The following is a 22469-nucleotide window of genomic DNA, read 5'->3' as shown; positions in this document are numbered from 1 at the left end:
TCTGATGAGGTTACATTTGTAACAAAAAGCACTCAAACATTTATTATTTTCATAAAAATTCATTCCTTTGTAAGCCCACTGATATTTAACTAAAGGTACTCTACCTTTAGCATGTTCCTAAAAGTTTTAATTTCTATGTGATTCCCTGACAAATGATGAAGCAGAATGCTTCACTGAAATCTTGCCATATATACTGTCCTCTTAAAAATATTTCTCCAGTGTGACCTCTGACACTCACTGAGGTCTTCTTTCTGGGTAAAGACATTCCCATGGTCATCGTATTTCTTTTTTCTTTTCTAAATCATACTTCTACAATGAGTTCACTGATGATCAACAACAATCCCTGATAATAAAGTCTATCTTCCCACTGATGACTTTTCTAGTCTCTGCATTCACAAAATTTGTCCAAGTGTATATGGAATATATACTTTTCAGACATATAATGAAGCCAGAAAGTTTTTCCCAAGGCATCTCCACCCTGAACGTATCAAGGGCTTTTCCAACATGTTTTCACTAACAGAAAATGTGAGGTAGGATCATTAAGGCACTATTGCATTCACGATATTCACTGGATTTATCTCTGGGACAAACCCTTTCATCTCCTCATGGTCCCCCATCTGATAACAACAGGTCATCCCATGACTACATTCTGCTCTGCTAGAAGCACTGATGCTTAAAGTCTTAGCTGTCACAGAAGGCATTTCCCCAGTCATTGCATTAATGGGGCTTTGGTTCACTCATAAAAAATGATCTGGGACTCTGTTAAAGGCATTTCCAACTTGACTGGATCTACCCATTTCGCTGATGTGCATTTTCTTATGTTTCACAAGATTTGACAAGTGGGAGAAGGCTTTCTCACAATCACTGCACCCATATGGTCTCTCTCCTGTGTGAGTCCTTTGATGGACATTGAGTACTGACTTTGTGGTGAAGGCTTTTCCACATTCATCACACTCATAGGGTTTCTCTCCTATGTGAATTCTCTGATGGGTAATGAGACCATACTTGTGGGAATAGGATTTTCCACACTCAGTACATACAAAGGGAGTCTTTCCCGTGTGACACCTCTCATGTTGTATGAGGCATATCTTCTGACTGAAGGCTTTACCACACTCATTGCACTCATAGGGTTTCTCTCCTGTGTGAGTTCGTTGGTGTATAATGAGAGTGAGCTTTGTGGTGAAGCCTTTCCCGCATTCGTTACACCGGTAAGATTTCTCTCCCGTGTGAGTTCGCTGGTGTACCATGAGATTACTCTTCACAGTGAAGCCTTTCCCACATTCACCACATATGTAAGATTTCTCCCCTGTATGAGATCGCAGGTGTACCATGAGATTACTCTTCACAGCGAAATCTTTCCCACATTCACTGCACAAATATGGCCTCTCTCCAGTATGAGTTCGCTGGTGTACAGCAAGATAGCGCTTCATGGTGAAGCCTTTCCCACACTCACTGCATACATAGGGTTTCTCCCCCGTGTGGGTGCGCTGATGCACAGTGAGATTACTCTTCCCGGAGAAGCCTTTTCCACATTCACCACATACGTAAGGTTTCTCTCCACTATGAGTTTGCTGATGTGCAATCAGATAGCGCTTCATGGTGAAGCCTTTTCCACACTCACTGCATACATAGGCTTTCTCTCCTGTGCAGGTTTGGTGATGTACAGGGGAGCTGCTCTTCACAGTACAGCCTTTTCTGGGCTCACTGGTTAAGTGGGGTGTGTCTCGTGTTTGAGTTTTCTGATGTTTAGTTAATGTGACATTTCTGGAGAAGGATTTCTCACATGGATTACCCCCACTGGGTTTCTCTCCAGTATGAACACTCTCATGAGAAATAAGCTGAGATTTCCTGCTGCATGGCTTCTCACTTTCAACACAGGCTAGAGATTTCTCTATTTTGTGAGTCCTCTGATGCTTAAGGAATTGGAATTGAGCGCTAATGTGTTCTGTACTTTCAGGAAATATAATTCCAGAATACAACTGTCCACAATCACTATGTAGAAAGGATTTCTCGTCTCCATTAAACTCCACAGGGTTCTTTATTCCATAGCTGCTCTTCTGGTTAATTAAACTTAAGCTTGATTCCAAAGCTTTTCTATGTAAGTTAAATATACGATCTTGAATTAGGGTGAAATGTGTTTTGCTCAGATGAACACTCTTTCTAAATGCATTCTGTTCACTGCACTGTTGCATGCTCTTCAGAAATCTTTGGTTTCGAGAGTGCTCTGGCAAATAACTGTTACCTCTCCGGATTCCTAAGAAAAAAGGAAATGATAAATTATTTCATGAGACTGGTATGGGATGAAAGGCTTAAAAAATGACATGGTGTGTGGGGGTGCTCTTTATTATCTACCATGTAATCCCAGTATAAAAGTATAAAGATGTATGAGGAAGTGAATGAATATCAGATCCAAAAAGAGACAAGGAATATATTTAAAGCTAAATACCCAGAAAGAGTTCTCATCTGGATAGATGAATATGGGGAACAGCTGTTGAGCATCAGTCACCCTCACAGCTGTGACTCCTTCTCTAGAAAAAACTGGAATATGACTTCCTTGGTCACTCCCATTGCTGATTCTAACTCACTCACCTGGACAAATTCTATTCCGCATTTCATTTTCTATTATGCATGGTTCTCTTCCATGTTCCAACTTGGAAAGCATATCTGGTTTGGTACCTTGATATCCTGATCATGAGAAATGATAAAAGACTTAGATGCAAGAACTGGGTTATGGTATGTCAAGATGGGAAAATACTGCATTTTATTTATTTAACATTTACTGAATTTTTAACTTTACTGGATTCCTATTAAGCATATCACATTTTATTGGATTCTACTTTTTTAATTGGAGTATAATTGCTTTACAATGTTGTGTTAGTTTCTGCAGTACAACGTGAAATCACCTATGTGGATACATATATACCCCCTTTCTCTTAAGCCTCCCTCTCCCCTTACCTCCACCTGTGCCGAATACTGCATTTTGGAAACAAAATTTCTTGTATGCAAAGCAAATGTTCTCTTTCAGGGTACAGGAGATTACACCTCTTTGGAGCCAGACAGGGAACAAAAACATCTAACTCTTTGGAAGACCACAGGGACTGCAAAGCTTTCATCAGGTGATGGAGACAAGTCCAGTGACTCGACACTCATAAATGACACTGGGAGTCATCCTTACCCAGTGACACCAAATTGTTATAGTTCTCCAACATCACATCCCAGTATAGGTCTCTCTGAGCAGAATCCAGGAGCTGCCACTCCTCCCAGTTGAACTCCACAGCCACATCTTCCAGTGTCAGCAATTCCTGTAATAATAAAGTCCTGTATGATGTGAATTCCTTTCATCAATATGGAAGAAACATGAGAGAAGTTATTCTGATTTTCACCATACCTCCTGCATCAATATACTTTTCTCAAATACATTTCAGTTAAAAACAAAATCCTATCTTTCTATGTATACATTTTAGCACCTACCTATTTGCATAATATCCAAATGACATCAGGACAAATAAAACAGTCCTACATTACCATGAAACTTCACAGCCAATATAAGAATCAACTCTGAACAGACTCCACATCTGAAATTTACAAGATAATGTTTTTAATACATGTAAAAAATAGCAGAAACTATACAAGATACATCTGCAGCAAAGAAAAAAAATAAGTTGATTAGGAAGATTTGAAAACAAAAACAAAGAAAAAATATAGTAATGAATCAGTATCTCAACATCTAAAGGTGAAAATTTTCAAAACTGATTAAACTCTCCAAACCCCAGGCTCAGGAATCCCAACAAATTCCAAGCAGGAAATCTCTAGGTAGGGACATCAGACTAAAACTATAATACACAAATACAAAAGGGAACTATAAAAGCAACCAGACACAAAAGATAGATGACCTACAACAGAACTCAAAAAACATAGAATATTATCTTCAAAGTTCTGATTTTTGTGCCAAATAGTCAGACATGAAGTCACTTGGTACCGAAACACAGGACTCCATAGAGTCCTGGGCAGCATTCTCTCCTTCCAGCCACACTGTATGACAGTACTCAGGAGTACTGCTAACCAAGAAAGCTCACCTAAAGTCCAGTGTCCAGAATTTTCATTGAGGCTCCCTTATATATGTATGATTTACTGAATCACTGACCACATGGCTGAACCCCACAACCCTCTATTCACACAGCTGGTCTTTGGGGCATGGACAGCCCTCGCCTTGAATTGTCTTATTAGCACAAATCCTCTAGGGCCCACATGAGTCACCTCATACATAAACTATAAAGTGTGGTTGCAGTGGTCTGGGATGAAAAACAAGACACTCCTAACACACGGGTAATTCCAAGGCTTTAGAGATTACCTCCCAGAAATTAGGGACAAAAGTTAGTCAAATTCCTTACTACACACTAGGTATTCACGCCCCCACGAGGTACCCTTCCCTTGAGCATGGGCTGAAATGCTTCTAAAAAACAAAATGCAGCAAAAATGCTGTGATACCAATTTTAATATATATATTTTTTTGGTCTGCATGGTATGTGGGATTTAGTTCCCTGACCAGGGCTTGAACCCATGCCCCCCTACAATGGAAGTGTGGAGTCTTAACCTCTGAACCACCAGGAAAATCAAGACATGCATTTTTAAATTAGGCTATATATATGATTTCCATCTTGCTAACAGAATCTGTCTGTTGATGACTTTGATGAAACAAGATGGCATGTTGGGAGGCCCATGTGAAAAGGAACTCATAGTGGTCTTACATGAGCAGACAGATAGAATCTAAGGCTCTCATTTGATTTCTGGAAATGAATTCTGCCAGTAACTATGTAAGTGAACTCAAAGTGTATCCATCCCCAGCTGAGTCTTGGATCATGGTCAAGGAGTACTGAGCTATTATCAGTGAAGCTTGCATATTTCATGCTGAATCTATTTCTCAAACTCAGAATCTCCACCACTGTTCACCAAAACATAGGTTGGATTATGTTATTTTCTCATTTCAAAGGTTAAATATTTCACTTCTATCAAACTCCAATGACTGTTTTATTGAGAAATAACTGACATATATCACCATATAAATTTAAGATGTAAAGCATGATGATATGATTTACATATATTGTGAAATCACTATCACAACAGGTTCAGTCAACATCTATCTTCTTGCGTAGATACAACAAAAAGAAAAGGAAAAAGCTTTTCTCCCTGTGATGAGAACTCAGGATTTGCTCTTAACCACTTTCTTATATATCATACAGCAGTGTTAGCTATAGCCATCATGTTGTTCATTACATCCATAGTACTTATCTTACAACTTGCTTTCTTGAGTATGATTATGAAAGTCACGGAATTTTATATACCTATATAGGTAATGCTCTTCAGTAAATTGCATTCATCTTTCTTTTACATGCATGATTGGTACCAGGCCAGGGAGGAGCCCCTCAGAGTCAGCAATGTTGTTAGGAGTATCACTCCATATACTTAAGTGACATAAACCATTGAATCCCCCAGAGAGCTGATCTGCTCTCTCCTCATAGTCAACACATATCATGGAGCTTTTCATGTTTTTCTGGTTGTGATGTCTGCTAAGATAATAAAAAGTGACAGCTGATGCAATCCACAGGCTCCACCACAGTCACACATTCTCTTCTAATACTAGTCATCTGATGTGATCCCTATGAACAATACATTCCTGATTCACTTTGTCCTGATTCTGAATTCAGAGTCCAAATTAATTTCTCCCCAGAACCCAATCATCCCCAATTAATACTTTGTTTAGTTGAGCTATTATTTTTTTCAGCTTACCACAAATCTATTAGACAATAAAGGAAAGATATAACAAAAAATCACCTGGGCCTTGATCATCTTCTGTGCTCAGGAAATAGTAACATGGATTCTGACTTCTGTCTCTTCTGCATTTACTGTGTCATTCTTAAAGACAGAAATCTTGGCATTCACTTAAAGATGTCCCCTGGAACGATGATATCCAACTCCAAGAACCTCCTCTTTCTTCCCTAATTCCTTGACTTGATCACTCTTTCTCCTGGAGAGCCTGGACCTGTGGGCCGAAAAGCAAACTGACTTTGAGTGTACATTTCCTCTTGGCCCAAACACTGTCACTGTGGATATGCACTTATCCTTAAAGGGACCTCAGTATTTCCAGCTGTTCCTTTATTTGCTACCTAGAGGCTTTCATACTCTGATACAATAAGACAAGGTTAGGAATGGGTGAAAGGTGTGGCTTTCTTATGGAAAGAGGAAGTGGCATGAATATTAAAGGGGAAGAGGGAAAGCATAGGCAGAGCATGATGCCTCAGAGCCTGATGAAAGCTCAGGGCAGATCAAGTTTATGGAAGAGAACACACGGAAGGTTCCAAGAATCTGGATACTCCATCTGTGAAATGCACGTGTACCCTTGCACCACTTCAAAAAGTTTTATATGCTCAGTGGGTACACACACCTCAGTTTCAAGAGGATACCATGAAGTTGATCTTTAAGGTTGTCTTACTTCTCTTTGTGTATTAAAAGGATTAACCTTGCCCAACAGAGGTTGAGCTTTGCCCTTAGTTCCTGGGAGGAAACCTCTAAGCCTTCAGAATGTCAGGCCTGATTAAGAATGGCTTTGTTTACCTGAGAGGCTAGGGCCATACAGTCTATGCTAATCATGTGGTGAATGCTTATGGTGTGAATTAGAATATGCTATGCTAATTATGGTGAATGCTTATACTAATCTAGTTCAATGTTTACTTTAAAGCCATGGTAATAATTCCAGAAAAACATCTATTTCTGCTTTATTGACTATGCCAAAGCCTTTGACAGTGTGGATCACAATAAACTGGAAAATTCTGAAAGAGATGGGAATACCAGACCACCTGACCTGCCTCTTAAGAAACCTGCATGCAGGTCAGGAAGCAACAGTTAGAACTGGACATGGAACAACAGACTGGTTCCAAATCCGGAAAGGAGTACATCAAGGCTGTATATTGTCACCCTGCTATTTAACTTCTTTGCAGCGTACATCATGAGAAATGCTGGGCTGGAGGAAGCACAAGCTAGAATCAAGATTGCCGGGAGAAATATCAGTAACCTCAGATATGCAGATGACACCAACCTTATGGTAGAAAGTGAAGAAGAACCAAAGAGCCTCTTGATGAAAGTGAAAGATGAGAGTGAAAAAGTTGCCTTAAAGCTCAACATTCAGAAAACTAAGATCATGGCATCCAGTGCCATCACTTCATGGCAAATAGATGGGGCAACAGTGGAAACAGTGTCAGACTTTATTTTTCTGGGCTCCAAAACCACTGCAGATGGTGACTGCAGCCATGAAATTAAAAGACGCTTACTCCTTGGAAGGAAAATTATGACCAACCTAGACAGCATATTAAAAAGCAGAGACATTACTTTGCCAACAAAGGTCCATCTAATCAAAGCTATGGTTTTACCAGTGGTCATGTATGGATGTGAGTTGGACTATAAGGAAAGCTGAGAGCAGAACTGATGCTTTTGAACTGTGGTGTTGGAGAAGACTCTTGAGAGTCCCTTGGACTGCAAGGAGGTCCAACAGTCCATCCTAAAGGAGATCAGCCCTGGATGTTCATTGGAAGGACGGATGCTGAAGCTGAAACTCCAATACTTTGGCCACCTGATGCAAAGAGCTGACTCATTGGAAAAGACCCTGATGCTGGGAAAGATCGAGGGCAGGAGGAGAAGGGGGCAACAGAGGATGAGATGGTTGGATGGCATCACCGACTCGATGGGCGTGGGTTTGGGTAGACTCCGGGAGTTGGTGATGGACAGGGAGGCCTGGCGTGCCACAGTTCATGGGGTCGCAAAGAGTCAGACACGACTGAGCGACTGAACTGAACTGAACTGAATGAATGCCAGGCTGGATGAACCACAAGCTGGAATCAAGATTACTAAGAGATATATCAACAACCTCAGATATGCAGATATCACTCTAATGGCAGAAAGGGAAGAGGAACTAAAAAGCCTCTTGATGAGGGTGAAAGAGAAGAGTGAAAAAGCTGGCTTGAAACTCAAAATTAAAAAAACTAAGATCATGGCACCCACTCCCATCGCTTTACTACAAATAGAAGGGGGGAAAGTGGAAGTGGTGACAGATTTTCTTTTCTTGGGCTCCAAAATCACTGCAGGTGCTGACTGCAGCCAGGAGATGATGCGAGAGTTAGCCTATATAAATTAAAGAATGCTGAGTGCCAAAGAACTGATACTTATGAATTGTGATGCTGGAAAAGACTGTTTTGAGAGTCCCTTGGACAGCAAGGAGATCAAACCAGTCAATCCTAAAGGAAATCGACCCTGAATATTTATTGGAAGGACTGTTGCTGAAGCTCCAATACTTTGGCCACCTGATGTGAAGAGCTGACTCATTGGAAAAGACCCTGATGCCAGGAAAGATTGAAGGCAAAAGGAGTAGGGGGTGACAGAGGATAAGATGTTTAGACAGCATCACCAACTCAATGGACATGAATGTGAGCAAACTCCAGGAGATACTGGAGGACAGAGGAATCTGGTGGGCTATAGCCCATGGGGTTGCAAAGAGTTGGACACTTCTTAGCCTCTGAATGATAACAACAACACAGTCAGATGATCTTCAACGAAGGTGCAAGATTAGAGCAATGAGGGAAAAGATGGTCTTTCCAACAAATATACTGAAACAACTGAATATCCAACTCCAGTTAAATAATAATAGACAATAAGTTTAAATGTAATCGCTAAAAATACAAACTACTTCCAGAAATTGAGAAATAAGCCACAGGCTTGGAGAAAACATTTGCAAGAGATATATCTGATAAAGGACTGCTATCCAAAATATACAAAGAACTCTTAAAAACTCAACAATAAGGAAACACAAATACAGGCAAAAGACCTGAACTGACACCTTACCAAAGAAGATACACAGATAGCAAATAAGCAAATGAAAATGTGTAATTGGGAAACTACATCATATGTAATTAGGAAATAACAAATTAAAGAACAATGAGATACCATTACCTACCTATTGGAATAACCAAAATTCAAAATAATGACTACACCAAATGCTGAAGAGTACATGAAGCAACAGATTTATTGCTTATGGGAAGGCAAAATGTTACAGCCACTCTGGTAGACAGTTTGGCAGTTTCCTACAAAACTGTATATATACTCTGAAAATGTATGTCTGGACAGAAACCTGATCTTAGGTATATATCGCAAACTTATCCATCCAATGAGTGAACATTATTCAGCACTAAGAAGAAATCAGCTATCAAACCATGAAAAAACAAGGAGGAGGCTAAAATACCTATTATTAAGTGAAAGAAGCCAATGTAAAAAGGCTATTCACTATACAATTCCAACTACTGTAAATGACATTCTGGAAAAGGCAAAGCTAAGGAGACAGTAAAAAGATCAGTAGTTGCCAAGAGTTGGAGGGAAGGTAGGATGAACAAGCAGAATCCAGAGGGCTTTTTTAGAGCAGTACAACTATTCTGTATAACACTAAAGGGTGGACACGTGTCGTTTTACATTTGCCAAGACACAAACACATATAACACCAAGAGTGAACCCTAATGTGAGTTATTTATTTTGAGTGATAATGAGTCAGTACATAAACTGACTGTAACAAATTCACCACTCTGTGCCGGGAGCCGGCATATTGCATATTGAGTGCAGCACTTTCCACAGCATCATCTTTCAGGATCTGGAATAGCTCAACTGGAATTCTATCACTGCCGGGAGCCAGCCTGAGGAGCTCCACCCATGACAAAGGTCATGAGGAAGGCGGCTCGGCATACGCAAAGGTGGGATCGAGCCTCAGGAGTCCCCCTGGAAATTCTCGAGCATCTACCCCCAAAACCAGAGTCTGCCTACTTTCTGCTTTGTGCTTTCACCTACACCTCTGACTTTACGGGGGGCTGTCCCCCACTACCTCTCTCTGAAAAAAGAGTTAGCTTACAGCTCCAGTTAATAATTCCTGGGTGTGACAGTGTTTAACCTACTAACTCCTTTGGAAATCCTCTAGCCTGCCTGAATAGGTTTTTCCAGCCACATGAGATTGTTCAGAGCCTCCCAACTGTGAGAGGCAGGAGATGTTCTAAACTGTCTAAACACAGATTCCTTTGAGTAGTTAAAAGATTGATTAGAAATTCTACTGTGTCCTTGGCAGTGTATTGATTGATATAATGGGTGTATAGAAATGTAAATAGTGGCCTCAATGTTTGTAACCTTGGACCCTTGAGTTAATTCTTTTCTTGATTGAGCCCACCTCACCTTTGCCCTATAGGAATGCAGCTTTGTCCAATGCTTTTTTGGAGGCTGGTGCCTGACTTTGGAATAATCACCTTCGGAGAAAGAGAAGTTTCTTAAAATGTTAACAGGCCTCTGGTCAGAAGATGATGTAATTCACCTGAACTTTTGCATATGATAAGTTTGAAAGCCTGGCTTCGATTAGGACCAGGAACTGCTGTCCCTGCATGACTCCACCCCTTCCCCCATTATCCTCTATGCACAACTTAAGGTATAAAAACTACTTTGGAAAATAAAGTGCGGGCCTTGTTCACCGAAACTTGGTCTCCCCATGTCGCTCTCTCTCCCACATTCTGGCTGAGTCTCCATCTGGAGCACGGAACCCGCCATGCTTGCTAATTATGCCTGGGCTTCTAAGATCCGACCCGGGAGGCCTCACTGTCTCCTCTCCTTCGGGAGAAGGGAAGGATGCCTGCGGCCTACGTAAGTGGTGCAAATTTCTTGTCTTGAAGTTTTATTGGTCTCCCGTGTAAACCAAGCTACTCAGCCTCTTTTCTCCACTGAATTTCCTCACTGAGCTATCCTCATTCTATTACTCTTTATATCTTTGATAAATACTTAAGTAAATAGGTCGCCTATGCCGTCTCTCCTTCGAATACCCTGGATCAGCCGGGGCTGGACCCCGGCAACTCTGGGGCAGGATGCTGACAGTGGGGAAGGTTGCATATGTTGGGGCACAGAGGTATGGTATTCATAGCTTAAGGTGAACGATGTCAGATTCATGATCTCTGAAGATTTAGCTTCAGGATCAGGGACCAGGCTTGATCACTCAAGAGCTTTTGTGTAGCAGTTTTATTCAAGTCTGAAAAGGGAGAGACATAGACACCCGAAGGGGGATGCAGAGTGCCCCTAGCTAGTCTTATTAAGGCCTTATATACTTTCACCAGACCCACTCCCACAACATACATCTTACATTAACAAGATTAGAACAATAGAAAGATCTCACCAGACCTACTCCCACAATATACATCTTAAGATAACAAGATTAGTCAGAAGGTTCTTTTAAGGAGAAACATACCCTCAAGATACATTGTTATACTGACTAAGACAAAGCAATGTAGAAAATAACATTTGTCCTTTACTCCTTGAGAGCTCCAGACCCCTTTCTCCTCCTCAGGGTCAGTGGGTGTGTGTGTGGGGGAACCCTGGACTTCTTATCAACCTGCCTAGGAATTGACTCTCTCAGTATCCCTACTGCACTTCCCACTCAATGTTACTGTGAATCTAAAACTGCTTTTAAAATATAAAGTCATATCCTTATCTATTTATATCTATATACACACAGTTTTCAGAAAATACATGAGGAATTTCTCGTGACCTTGGATTAGGCAGAGAAGTCTTACACAACACCATATCAGCAAACCATAAAAGAAGACAACTGATAAACTGGACTTGTATTACCTTTTGCACATCAAAAGACACTATAAAGCTAAAGGAAAAGGTAGGCTACAAGTTGAGAAAGAAAATTTGCAAACCATTTATCTGATAAAGGACTTCTATGCACAATAGCCAAACAACTCAAAAAACTCAGTTTGTTAACCAAACAACCCATTTTTAGAAAAGGGGAAAGACTTGGATAGTTTCCTTGAAAGAAGGAAACTACACAACTAAGGAAACTATAAGCAAAGTGAAAAGACAGCCTTCAGAATGGGAGAAAAAATAGCAAATGAAGCAACTGACAAAGAATCCCAAAAATATACAAACAGCTCATGCAGCTCAATACTAGAAAAATAAATGACCCAATCAAAAAACAGGTCAAAGAACTAAACAGACATTTCTCCAAAGAAGACATACAGATGGCTAACAAACACTTGAAAAGATGCTCAACATCACTCATTACCAGAGAAATGCAAATCAAAACCACAGTGAAGTACCATCTCACACCAGTCAGAATGGCTGTTATCAAAAGTCTACAAACAATAAATACTGGAGAGGGTGTGGAGAAAAGGGAACCCTCTTACACTATTGGTGGGAATGCAAACTAGTATAGCCACTATGGAGAACAGTGTGCAGATTCCTTAAAAAACTGGAAATAGAACTGCCTTATGACCCAGCAATCCCACTGCTGGGCATACACACCAAGGAAACCAGAATTGAAAGAGACAAGTGTACCCCAATGTTCATCGCAGCACTGTTTACAATAGGCAGGACATGGAAGCAACCTAGATGTCCATCAGCAGACGAGTGGATAAGAAAGCTGTGGTACATACAAATACATAATGGAATATTACTCAGCTATTAAAAAGAACGCATTTGAATCAGTTCTAATGAGGTGGATGAAACTGGAGCCTATTATACAGAGCGAAGTCAGTCAGAAAGAAAAACACCAATACAGTATATTAACACATATATATGAAATTTAGAAAGATGGTAATGACCACCCTATATGCGAAACAGCAAAAGAGATACAGATATAAAGAACAGACTTTTGGACTCTGTGGGAGAAGGCGAGGGTGGGATATTTGAGAGAATAGCATTGAAACATGTATATTACCATATGTGAAATAGATCACCAGTCCAAGTTTGATGCATGAAATAGGGCGCTCAGGGCTGGTGCACTGGGACAACCCAGACATGGGATGGGGAGGGAGGTGGGTTCAGGATGGGGGACACATGTACACCCATGGCTGATTCCTATCAATGTATGGCAAAACCCACCACAACATTGTAATTAGCCTCCAATTAAAATAAATAATTTTTTTAAAAAAACATTTCAGATAAAAATGCTCAAAAGAATAGGAATAGGCAGATACTTAACATGAAAAAATAATACATTTGAATCAGACATTCCCACTGAAGTCAGGAACAAGACCAGATGCCCACTGTCAGTACTGTTACTGAGCATTATACTGGAGTTCATTTAATTCAAATATTTAGTGGGCATATACTCTGTGACAAGCACTATTTCATTTTCTTCTTTGTAACAAAGCAGATAACAAAGTAACAAAAGTCTCTGAATTTATGGGATTGATATTCTGGGACCCATAGACTATGTTAGATAAAAAAGAAATAATTGGGGTATAATAAATATTGCTATTGGTAGATGATATAATTGTATATATGGAAAACCTAAGAAAATCAACTGAGTAACTACTATCAGTTCAATTCAGTCACTCAGTCGTGTCTGACTCTTTGCGACCCCATGAATCCCAGCACGCCAGGCCTCCCTGTCCATCACCAACTCCCGGAGTTCACTCAGACTCACGTCCATCGAGTCAGTGATGCCATCCAGCCATCTCATCCTCTGTCGTCCCCTTCTCCTCCTGCCCCCAATCCCTGCCAGCATCAGATCTTTTCCAATGAGTCAAATCTTCCCATTAGGTGGCCAAAGTAAAAGTACTGGAGTTTCAGCTTTAGCATCATTCCTTCTAAGAACACCCAGGGCTGATCTTTAGAATGGACTGGTTGGATCCCCTTGCAGTCCAAGGGACTCTCAAGAGTCTTCTCCAACACCACAGTTCAAAAGCATCAATTCTTCAGCGCTCAGCTTTCTTCACAGTCCAACTTTCACATCCATACATGACCACAGGAAAAACCATAGCCTTGACTAGACGGACCTTTGTTGGAAAAGTAATGTCTCTGCTTTTGAATATGCTATCTAGGTTGGTCATAACTTTCCTTCCAAGGAGTAAGCATCTTTTAATTTCATGGCTGCAGTCACCATTTGCAGTGATTTTATAATTTGGTAAGGCATTGGAATTAAAAACTTAATATGCAGAAATCATTAGATGTTGTTATGTATATGATCTGAATCATTAAGAGTGGAAAGTAGATAATATGTCACTTAAAAATATCTAACACTAACCAATACTAAGTAATAAATGTGGAAAAATAGGAACAAAACTTTAGAATACATACTAATGAAGAACACAAAAGAAAATTTGGCCAAATGGAAAAATTAAATCATTTTCTTGGATGCAAAAAAAAGGGAAAAGACTTGGATATTACACTAAAGAAGACCTATGAATGTCTATAAACACATGAAAAGATGATCAACGTTACTTGTCACTAGGGAAACTAAGATGATGGTGAAATTCTACTACATGCCAACTAGAAAGATGATAATAGAAAGACTAATAATTGTAAATGCTGATGAGAATGAGGAGAAATTAGAACTCATACAATAATGGTAAACTGGTATAGGCACGTTTGAAACTCTGTAAAACACATACTTAGGAACCAGTCATTCCACTCAGAGGAATCTAACAGAAATGAAAACATTTCCAACTTGTACCTGAATGTATGTAGCAACATTATTCATCATGGTCTCAAACGGAAAATAATTCCAATAACTGATTTTACATATGAAATGCATTATATACATTCAATAGATCATTCGTGAATAGAATTGAAGAGAATATTTCCCAGTTCATTATATGAGGCCATTTAGTTTTTAAAAATGCAATTCCATCTAGTCATAATTTCAGAAGTTTTTCTGTAGAAACTGACAGCCTGATCTTTAAATACAAATAGCAGTGTAAAAGGTCTAGAACAGAAAAAAAAAAAAAAAAAAAACCTGTGAAAAAGAACAAAGTTGGTGGGTTGACACTACCTGACTTCAAGAATTTATATCAAGCTACAGTAATCATGGAAAAAGCAAGGGAGTTCCAGAAAAACATCTCTTTCTGCTTTATTGACTATGCCAAAGCCTTTGACTGTGTGGGTCACAATAAACTGTGGAAAATTCTGAAAGAGATGGGAATACCAGACCACCTGATCTTCCTCTTGAGAAATCTGTATGCAAGTCAGGAAGCAACAGTTAGAACTGGACATAGAACAACAGACTGGTTCCAAATAGGAAAAGGAGTACCTCAAGGCTGTATACTGTCACCCTACTTATTTAACTTATATGCACGGTACATCATGAGAAACGCTCGACTGGAAGAAACACAAGCTGGAATCAAGATTGCTGGGAGAAATATCAATAACCTCAGATATGCAGATGACACCACCCTTATGGCAGAAAGTGAAAAGGAACTAAAAAGCCTCTTGATGAAAGTGAAAGTGGAGAGTGCAAAAGTTGGCTTAAAGCTCAACATTCAGAAAACGAAGATCATGGCATCCGGTCCCATCACTTCATGGGAAATAAATGGGGAAACAGTGTCAGACTTTATTTTTTGGGGCTCCAAAATCACTGCAGATGGTGACTGGAGCCATGAAATTAAAAGACGCTTACTCCTTGGAAGGAAAGTTATGACCAACCTAGATAGCATATTCAAAAGCAGAGACATTATTTTGCCAACAAAGGTCCATCTAGTCAAGGCTATGGTTTTTCCTGTGGTCATGTATGGATGTGAAAGTTGGACTGTGAAGAAGGCTGAGCGCTGAAGTAATTGATGCTTTTGAACTGTGGTGTTGGAGAAGACTCTTGAGAGTCCCTAGGACTGCAAGGAGATCCAACCAGTCCATTCTGAAGGAGATCAGCCCTGGGATTTCTTTGGAAGGAATGATGCTAAAGCTGAAACTCCAGTACTTTGGCCACCTCATGTGAAGAGTTGACTCATTGGAAAAGACTGATGCTGGCAGGGATTGGGGGCAAGAGGAGAAGGGGGCGACAGAGGATGAGATGGCTGGATGGCATCACCAACTCGATGGACGTGAGTCTGGGTGAACTCTGGGCGTTGGTGATGGACAGGGAGGCCTGGCGTGCTGCAATTCATGGGGTCACAAAGAGTCGGACACGACTGAGCGACTGAACTGAACTGAACAGTAGTCAAGACAGGGTGATATCCATGTCAATGTAGACAAATGAGTGGAGCAGAATAGAGTTCAGAAAAGACCTACATATATATGGCCAACTGACATTTTTAAAAAGGAGCAAAGACAATAGAGTGGAGAAAAGCCTTTTCAACAAATGTTTTCTGGAACAAACATACATTTATATCAAAAATAAAGGAATTTGGATCCATATGAGAGTCAATTCCTAGGTAGGTTGATAAGAAGTCTGGGGTCCCAGAGGAAGAGACAGGGGTCTGGAGTTGTGAAGGAGGAGAAAAGGACAAAGGCTTTTTTTCTATATTGCTTTGTCTTAGTCAACATAACAATGTATCCTGCTTGAGGACATGTTTCTCCTTCTTGAGAATCTTCTGACTAATCCTGTCATCTTAAAATGTATATGATGGCAGAGTCTGGTAAGACCTTTCTATTGTTAGTTCTAATCCCATTATCTTAACATGGAAATTGTGGGAGTGGGTCTGATAAGATCTTTACAATCTTGAGACATTCTTTTGATTTACTATAATAACCAATTGAAAAAAGTATGTAACTCCCTTGCCAAGACTAGCAAGGGGGGCACTCTCCGCCCCCTTCTGATATCTATGTCAGAGGCTTTCTCTGTCCTCTTGCTTTAATAAAACTCTGCTACACAAAAACTCTTGAGTGATCAAGCCTGGTCTCTGGTCCCAAAGCTAAATCTTCTTTTCTGGAGATCACAAATCTGACATCGTTCACCATAAGTTATCACATACATTACACCAGATACATAACTCAAAATGTATAATAAGCCTAATGGAATAATAGGTTCATATTTCATAATGAAATAACAGTAAACCTAAATGAACATGCCCAAAAAACTCCAAAACTTCTAGAAGAAAAAAACTGGTGAAAATCCTCTGAATTTGTAGTTAGGTGTAGCTGTACCTAGATTCTTAGGTACAACATCAAAAGAATAAGTCCTTAAAAAAAGTTTAGACACTGGACTACATAAAAACTAAATCCTTCTGCTGTTCAAAACATATTGTTAAAGAGAATACTGAAAGTCAAGTCAAAGACCAGGAGAAAATCTTTGAAAAGCAAGTAACTGGTAAAGGAAGAATCTGTATTCAGAATATACAGAGAATTCTCAAAAATCAATAAGAAAACACAAGAAAATTGCAAAAGACTTGAACAGATACTTCAAGGAAGATATATGGATGGCCACTAAGCACATGAAACAATGCTCAGGATTATTAGCCATCACTAGCTAAATAAACTTTAAAACCACAAGTTACTGTTCCATACCTATTAGAATTAAAAAGAAAAACTATACAAAATGTGGAGACACCCAACAGCCACCCATCTGTTTCTCCTGGATATAAAGTACAGCCATTTCAGAGAACACTTTAGCAGTTTCTTGAAAAGTTAGATATACACCTACCACAGGATTTAGCCATTCAACCCCTGGGAATTTACTCAGGAGAAAGACAAACATATTATATAGACTTGAACATGAGTGTTCACAGAAGCTTTATCTGTAATAGCTAAAAACTGGAAACACAACTAGCCACCAACAGGTGAATTAATGAATGAACTAATCATTCATTTCCACAATGGAATACAAACCAACAAAAAGGAACTGTGGATACACATAAGGATGAATTTCAAAATATTCAAGAAAATTAGAGATATCAAGGGAACATTTCATGCAAAGACAGGCTCAATAAAGGACAGAAATGGTATGGACCTAACAGAAGCAGAAGATATTAAGAAGAGCTGGCAAAAATACACAGAAGAACGATACAAAAAAGATCTTCACGACCCAGATAATCACGATGGTGTGATCATTCACCTAGAGCCAGACATCCTGAAATGCGAAGTCGAGTGGGCCTTAGGAAGCTAGTGGAGGTGATGGAATTCCAGTTGAGCTATTTCAAATCCTGAAAGATATTGCTGTGAAAGTGCTGCACTCAATATGTCAGAAAATTTGGAAAACTCAGCAGTGGCCACAGGATTGGAAAAGATCAGTTTTCATTCCAATCCCAAAGAAAGGCAATGCCAAAGAATGCTCAAACTACCACACAATTGCACTCATCTCACACGCTAGTAAAGTGATGCTTAAAATTCTCCAAGCCAGGCATCAGCAATACATGAACCATGAACTTCCAGATGTTCAAGCTAGTTTTAGAAAAGGCAGAGGAACCAGAGATCAAATTCCCAACATCCGTGGGATCACTGAAACAGCAAGAGAGTTCCAGAAAAATATCCATTTCTGCTTTATTGACTATGCCAAAGCTTTTGACTGCGTGGATCACAATAAACTGTGGAAAATTCTAAAAGAAATGGGAATACCAGACCACCTGACCTGCCTCTTGAGAAACCTATATGCAGGTCAGGAAGCAACAGTTAGAACTGGACATGGCCAGGTTCGATGCATGATATAGGATGCTTGGGGCTGGTGCACTGGGATGACCCAGAGGGATGGTGTGGGGAGGGATGTGGGAGGGGGGGTCAGGATGGGGAACATGTGTACATGCGCGACGGATTCATGTTGATGTATGGCAAAACCAATACAATATTGTAAAGTAATTAACCTTCAATTAAAATAAATTTATATTAAAAAAAAAAAAACTGGACATGGAACAACGGACTGGTTCCAAATAAGAAAAGGAGTACGTCAAGGTTGTATATTGTCACTCTGCTTATAACTTATATGCAAAGTACATCATGAGAAACGCTGGGCTGGAAGAAGCACAAGCTGGAATCAAGATTGCCGGGAGAAGTATCAATAACCTCAGATATGCAGATGACACCACCCTTATGGCAGAAAGTGAAGAGGAACTCAAAAGCCTCTTGATGAAAGTGAAAGAGGAGAGTGAAAAAGTTGGCTTAAAGCTCAACATTCAGAAAACTAAGATCACGGCATCCAGTCCCATAACTTCATGGCAAATAAATGGGGAAACAGTGGTTAACTTTATTTGGGGGGGGGGCTCCAAAATCACTGCAGATGGTGACTGCAGCAATGAAATTAAAAGATGTTTACTCCTTGGAAGAAAAGTTATGACCAACCTAGACAGCATATTAAAAGAGACATTACTTTGCCAACAAAGGTCCGTCTAGTCAAGGCTATGGTGTTTCCAGTAGTCATGCATGGATGTGAGTTGGACTATAAAGAAAGCTGAGCACCAAAGAATTGATGCTTTTGAACTGTGGTGTTGGAGAAGACTCTTGAGAGTCCCTTGGACTGCAAGGAGATCCAACCTGTTCATCCTAGAGGAAATCAGTCCTGAATATTCATTGGAAGGACTGATACTAAAACTGAAACTCCAGTGCTTTGGCCACCTGATGTGAAGAACTGAATCATTGGGAAAAACTCTGATGCTGGGAAAGATTGAAGGCAGGAGAAGAAGGGGACGACAGAGGATGAGATGGTTGGATGGCATCACCGGCTCAATGGACATGAGTCTGAGTAAACTCCGGGAGTTGGTGATGGACAGGAAGGCCTGGCATGCTGCAGTCCATGGGGTCACAAAGAGTCGGACTCAACTGAGCGACTGAACTGAACTGAATGCTGATGAAACAAGTTAGTATGAAAATGAATGTACACTGTATGATTCAATTTACATAAACTTTTTAAAAATATAAAGTAACCTATTGTAATGTAGAATAGATTGGTGGTTGAATAGATCAGTGGTTGCTTGGGGAGGTGTGCGGAATATGACAGGCAGAGATTAAAAGGAACACAATGAAACTTCTCAAGAAGACAGGTTATGTTCACTGTCTTCATGGTGTTGATACTTTCATAAGTATATGGGAGTGGAAATTTGAGTGCACAGAGGATCAAGGAAAATTTCTGGGGTGAGAAATGTTTTAAAATTGAACTGTGTAACTCTAGAAATTCAAAGTACTGAAGTGTATATTTGTACTTAGTGACTTTTCAGCAAATAAAACTACAATTAAAAAAAGACTTCCTTTTCTACAGTAAAAAAAAACCAAACCAACCAAAGAAAGAACCCATCAACTGAAATTTCCAAAAAAGGTCAAGGAAAAGAGTTCACCAAGAAATAAAAGTAGCCAGAAATCTCGGGGAGAGAAAAAAAAGGCGCCATAAATTTTTAAGTGAAGTGGTAGAATCAGAAAGTAATCAGAAAGTCAAAATGGATTAATGAAATTATAATCGAATACTTTTGAATACTGTATGTCAACACTACCTCCATTAATGAATACATTTGATTCCAGACACCATGCCAGTGGTTCACCAACCTGAGTTGATACTACTGGAACTATTTTTAAAAAGTATAAATATCTCAGATGTAAATATGTTGAGAACAGAGAAATTAAGTGATACAGTCACCTATCATGCTTACACAGATAATCCAAAATGTTTAAAAAAAAAAATCTCCTTTGATATAAAACCGCCTATTAAAAAAATTCGCACTGCAGAACAGAATATAGGGTAAGGGAGAAGCTTTTACTTGAGTAAGAATGACCCTAAGAGGAAATATCCAAAAGTATAATAAACCTGGAGGCAAGAGGAATGGAAACTATATTAGATTACATTAAAAACAGTAAATTTATAACTACATCAACCACACTGAAATTGGTGAGGACGGTGAGAACAGTGGTGATGCGGGGAGCCAAAGTTTTTAGTAGGGTCCTTGAGGACAGACTACAAGGAGAGAATTGTACTCGGATTAACTGGGGAAATGCAGTCTTCGAGTCTGTTTACGGCATTTGACCCTGAGCCTACGGATTCTCCAGGGACCCCGGGCCTCCTCAAATACTGAAAGCCCCCACCAGGCCATCTAAATGCCAGATTAAACTCCAAACATGACCAGGAAACCAAGCGACAGCCCCTAACCCAGGTGTCTCTAACAGAGTCGCAGGTTAACCAGGACGAGACATCGCGTTCACCGATACAAACTTTCATCACAGTTCGCAATCACGGAGCCCCACAAGCAAAGCGATCCAAACCCTGACTGAGTCGGACCTTCGGTCAATGATTTCTTCAGACTCTTAATCACAGATTGCCAAAGGCCTCATCATTAACTCCGAGAAGTCTCTGAGGCCGAATCTAAATAAAATCCCAATTACGGTCCTTCACACATGCTCCGGTTTCACAGACCCCACAGGCCGTGAATACAAGCCCAGAACCCGACTCACCTGATCCCAAACCCGTCCAGACACCACTGGCAGCAACAGAATGCTGGAGCCCACTTTCTCTACCGACGCTTTCACAGTCCCTCGGGACGCCTACCTGCTGGTTCAGGTTATCAGCCGACGACCTTGGAGCGCTGCCGGGATTTCCGGATTCCGTCAGCAGACTCCGCTTTATGACGTAACATGGCCCCACCCACCTCGGCGTTTTTGACGAGACAGGCCGTGGGAAGAAATTGAAATCATTCCTGGCACCCTAAATGCTTTTACCTCCTGGTTGCAAGGAATAACCAACCATTCTGTACTAACTGCGTTAAGATTTCAGAGGTCAATGTCGTTCCAAGGCCAACGTGGCGAGTTCAGCCGCCTGAGGAAAAAAAACTTTAGAGCTGGAGTCCGACGGGCGCGGCCATCTTAGAAGGCAGGTGTCCGTACGACGGAAAGGGCTCAGGCGCCCGGTGACTTGGGAAGATTAAAGATAGAAGCCGATACCTTTCTGGAGAGGCAGCGGCCACTGAGTTGACAAAAGTAGTGGTCACTTATAATCTTAGGTTTGTGGAGAGAGCAGTTAAATGTGGGGTGGGTAAAGGCTTATGTAGTTTATTAGAATTAACAGCTTTTGTAGAGGTGTGCATGCAGAGTCACTTCAGTCGTGTCCGACTCTTTGCGATCCCATGGGCTGTAGCCCGCCAGGTTCTTTTGTCCATGGGATTCTCCAAGCAAGAATACAGGAGTGGCTTCCCATGCCCTTCTGCGGGGGACTGTCCAGACCCAGGGATCGAACCTTGGGCATCTGCAGTTCAAGCAGATTGTTTACCTCTAGTTCAGTCGCTCAGTTGTGTCCGCCTCTTTGCCACCGGCTAAACCAGGGGTAATAACTAAAGGTACATCTCGATTAAAAAAAAAAAAAAAAAAAAGCTAATGGACACATAGCGACATCTAGTGGGTAAGGGGATGAGGTGAAAATGTGTGAACTACGTGTTTTAAAAAGTAAATGGTGACAGTGGGGCATTTGAGAATGTAAAATTATAAGATAATGCAATTATCATACTTGGCATAGTTCACAAATGAAAAAAAAAATGCTTTAAAATGTTATTTTTATGTAGGCATGGGAAGTTTAATTCTAGAGGGTTTAAAGATTTTTAGAAGGCAACCTAGATCCAATTTAAATTTTTCATTCTTTGACCAAGCAATTCTAATTCCAACAATTTATTTGGTAAAAAGTTTTAACCACAGAGGCTTTTGTAGTAAACAAAGGAAAAGCCTAAGTGTACTGTAAAGATGCTTTGGTAAATTATGGGCTATCCACTCAGTATAACAGTATATAA

At 40.2% G+C, this 22469-nt stretch overlaps 1 protein-coding gene across 1 annotated transcript; it reads right to left on the bottom strand.

Moving 5' to 3' along the window:
- Positions 1–21995, bottom strand: ZNF614 (zinc finger protein 614). Its single transcript, XM_019978750.2, has 5 exons — positions 21148–21995; positions 5833–6040; positions 3176–3302; positions 2590–2685; positions 1–2254 (listed from the first exon to the last, which is right to left on the bottom strand). The coding sequence occupies exons 2-5, from the start codon at positions 5845–5847 to the stop codon at positions 738–740; spliced, it is 1755 nt and encodes a 584-aa protein (XP_019834309.2). The 5' UTR covers positions 5848–6040; positions 21148–21995; the 3' UTR covers positions 1–737.
- Positions 21996–22469: the final 474 nt, after the last annotated feature.

Source organism: Bos indicus, chromosome 18, assembly GCF_029378745.1.
Source record: "Bos indicus isolate NIAB-ARS_2022 breed Sahiwal x Tharparkar chromosome 18, NIAB-ARS_B.indTharparkar_mat_pri_1.0, whole genome shotgun sequence".
Taxonomy (NCBI): domain Eukaryota; kingdom Metazoa; phylum Chordata; class Mammalia; order Artiodactyla; family Bovidae; genus Bos; species Bos indicus.
Note: the sequence above shows the minus strand (reverse complement) of the source record. Positions and strands in the feature narration are given on the sequence as shown.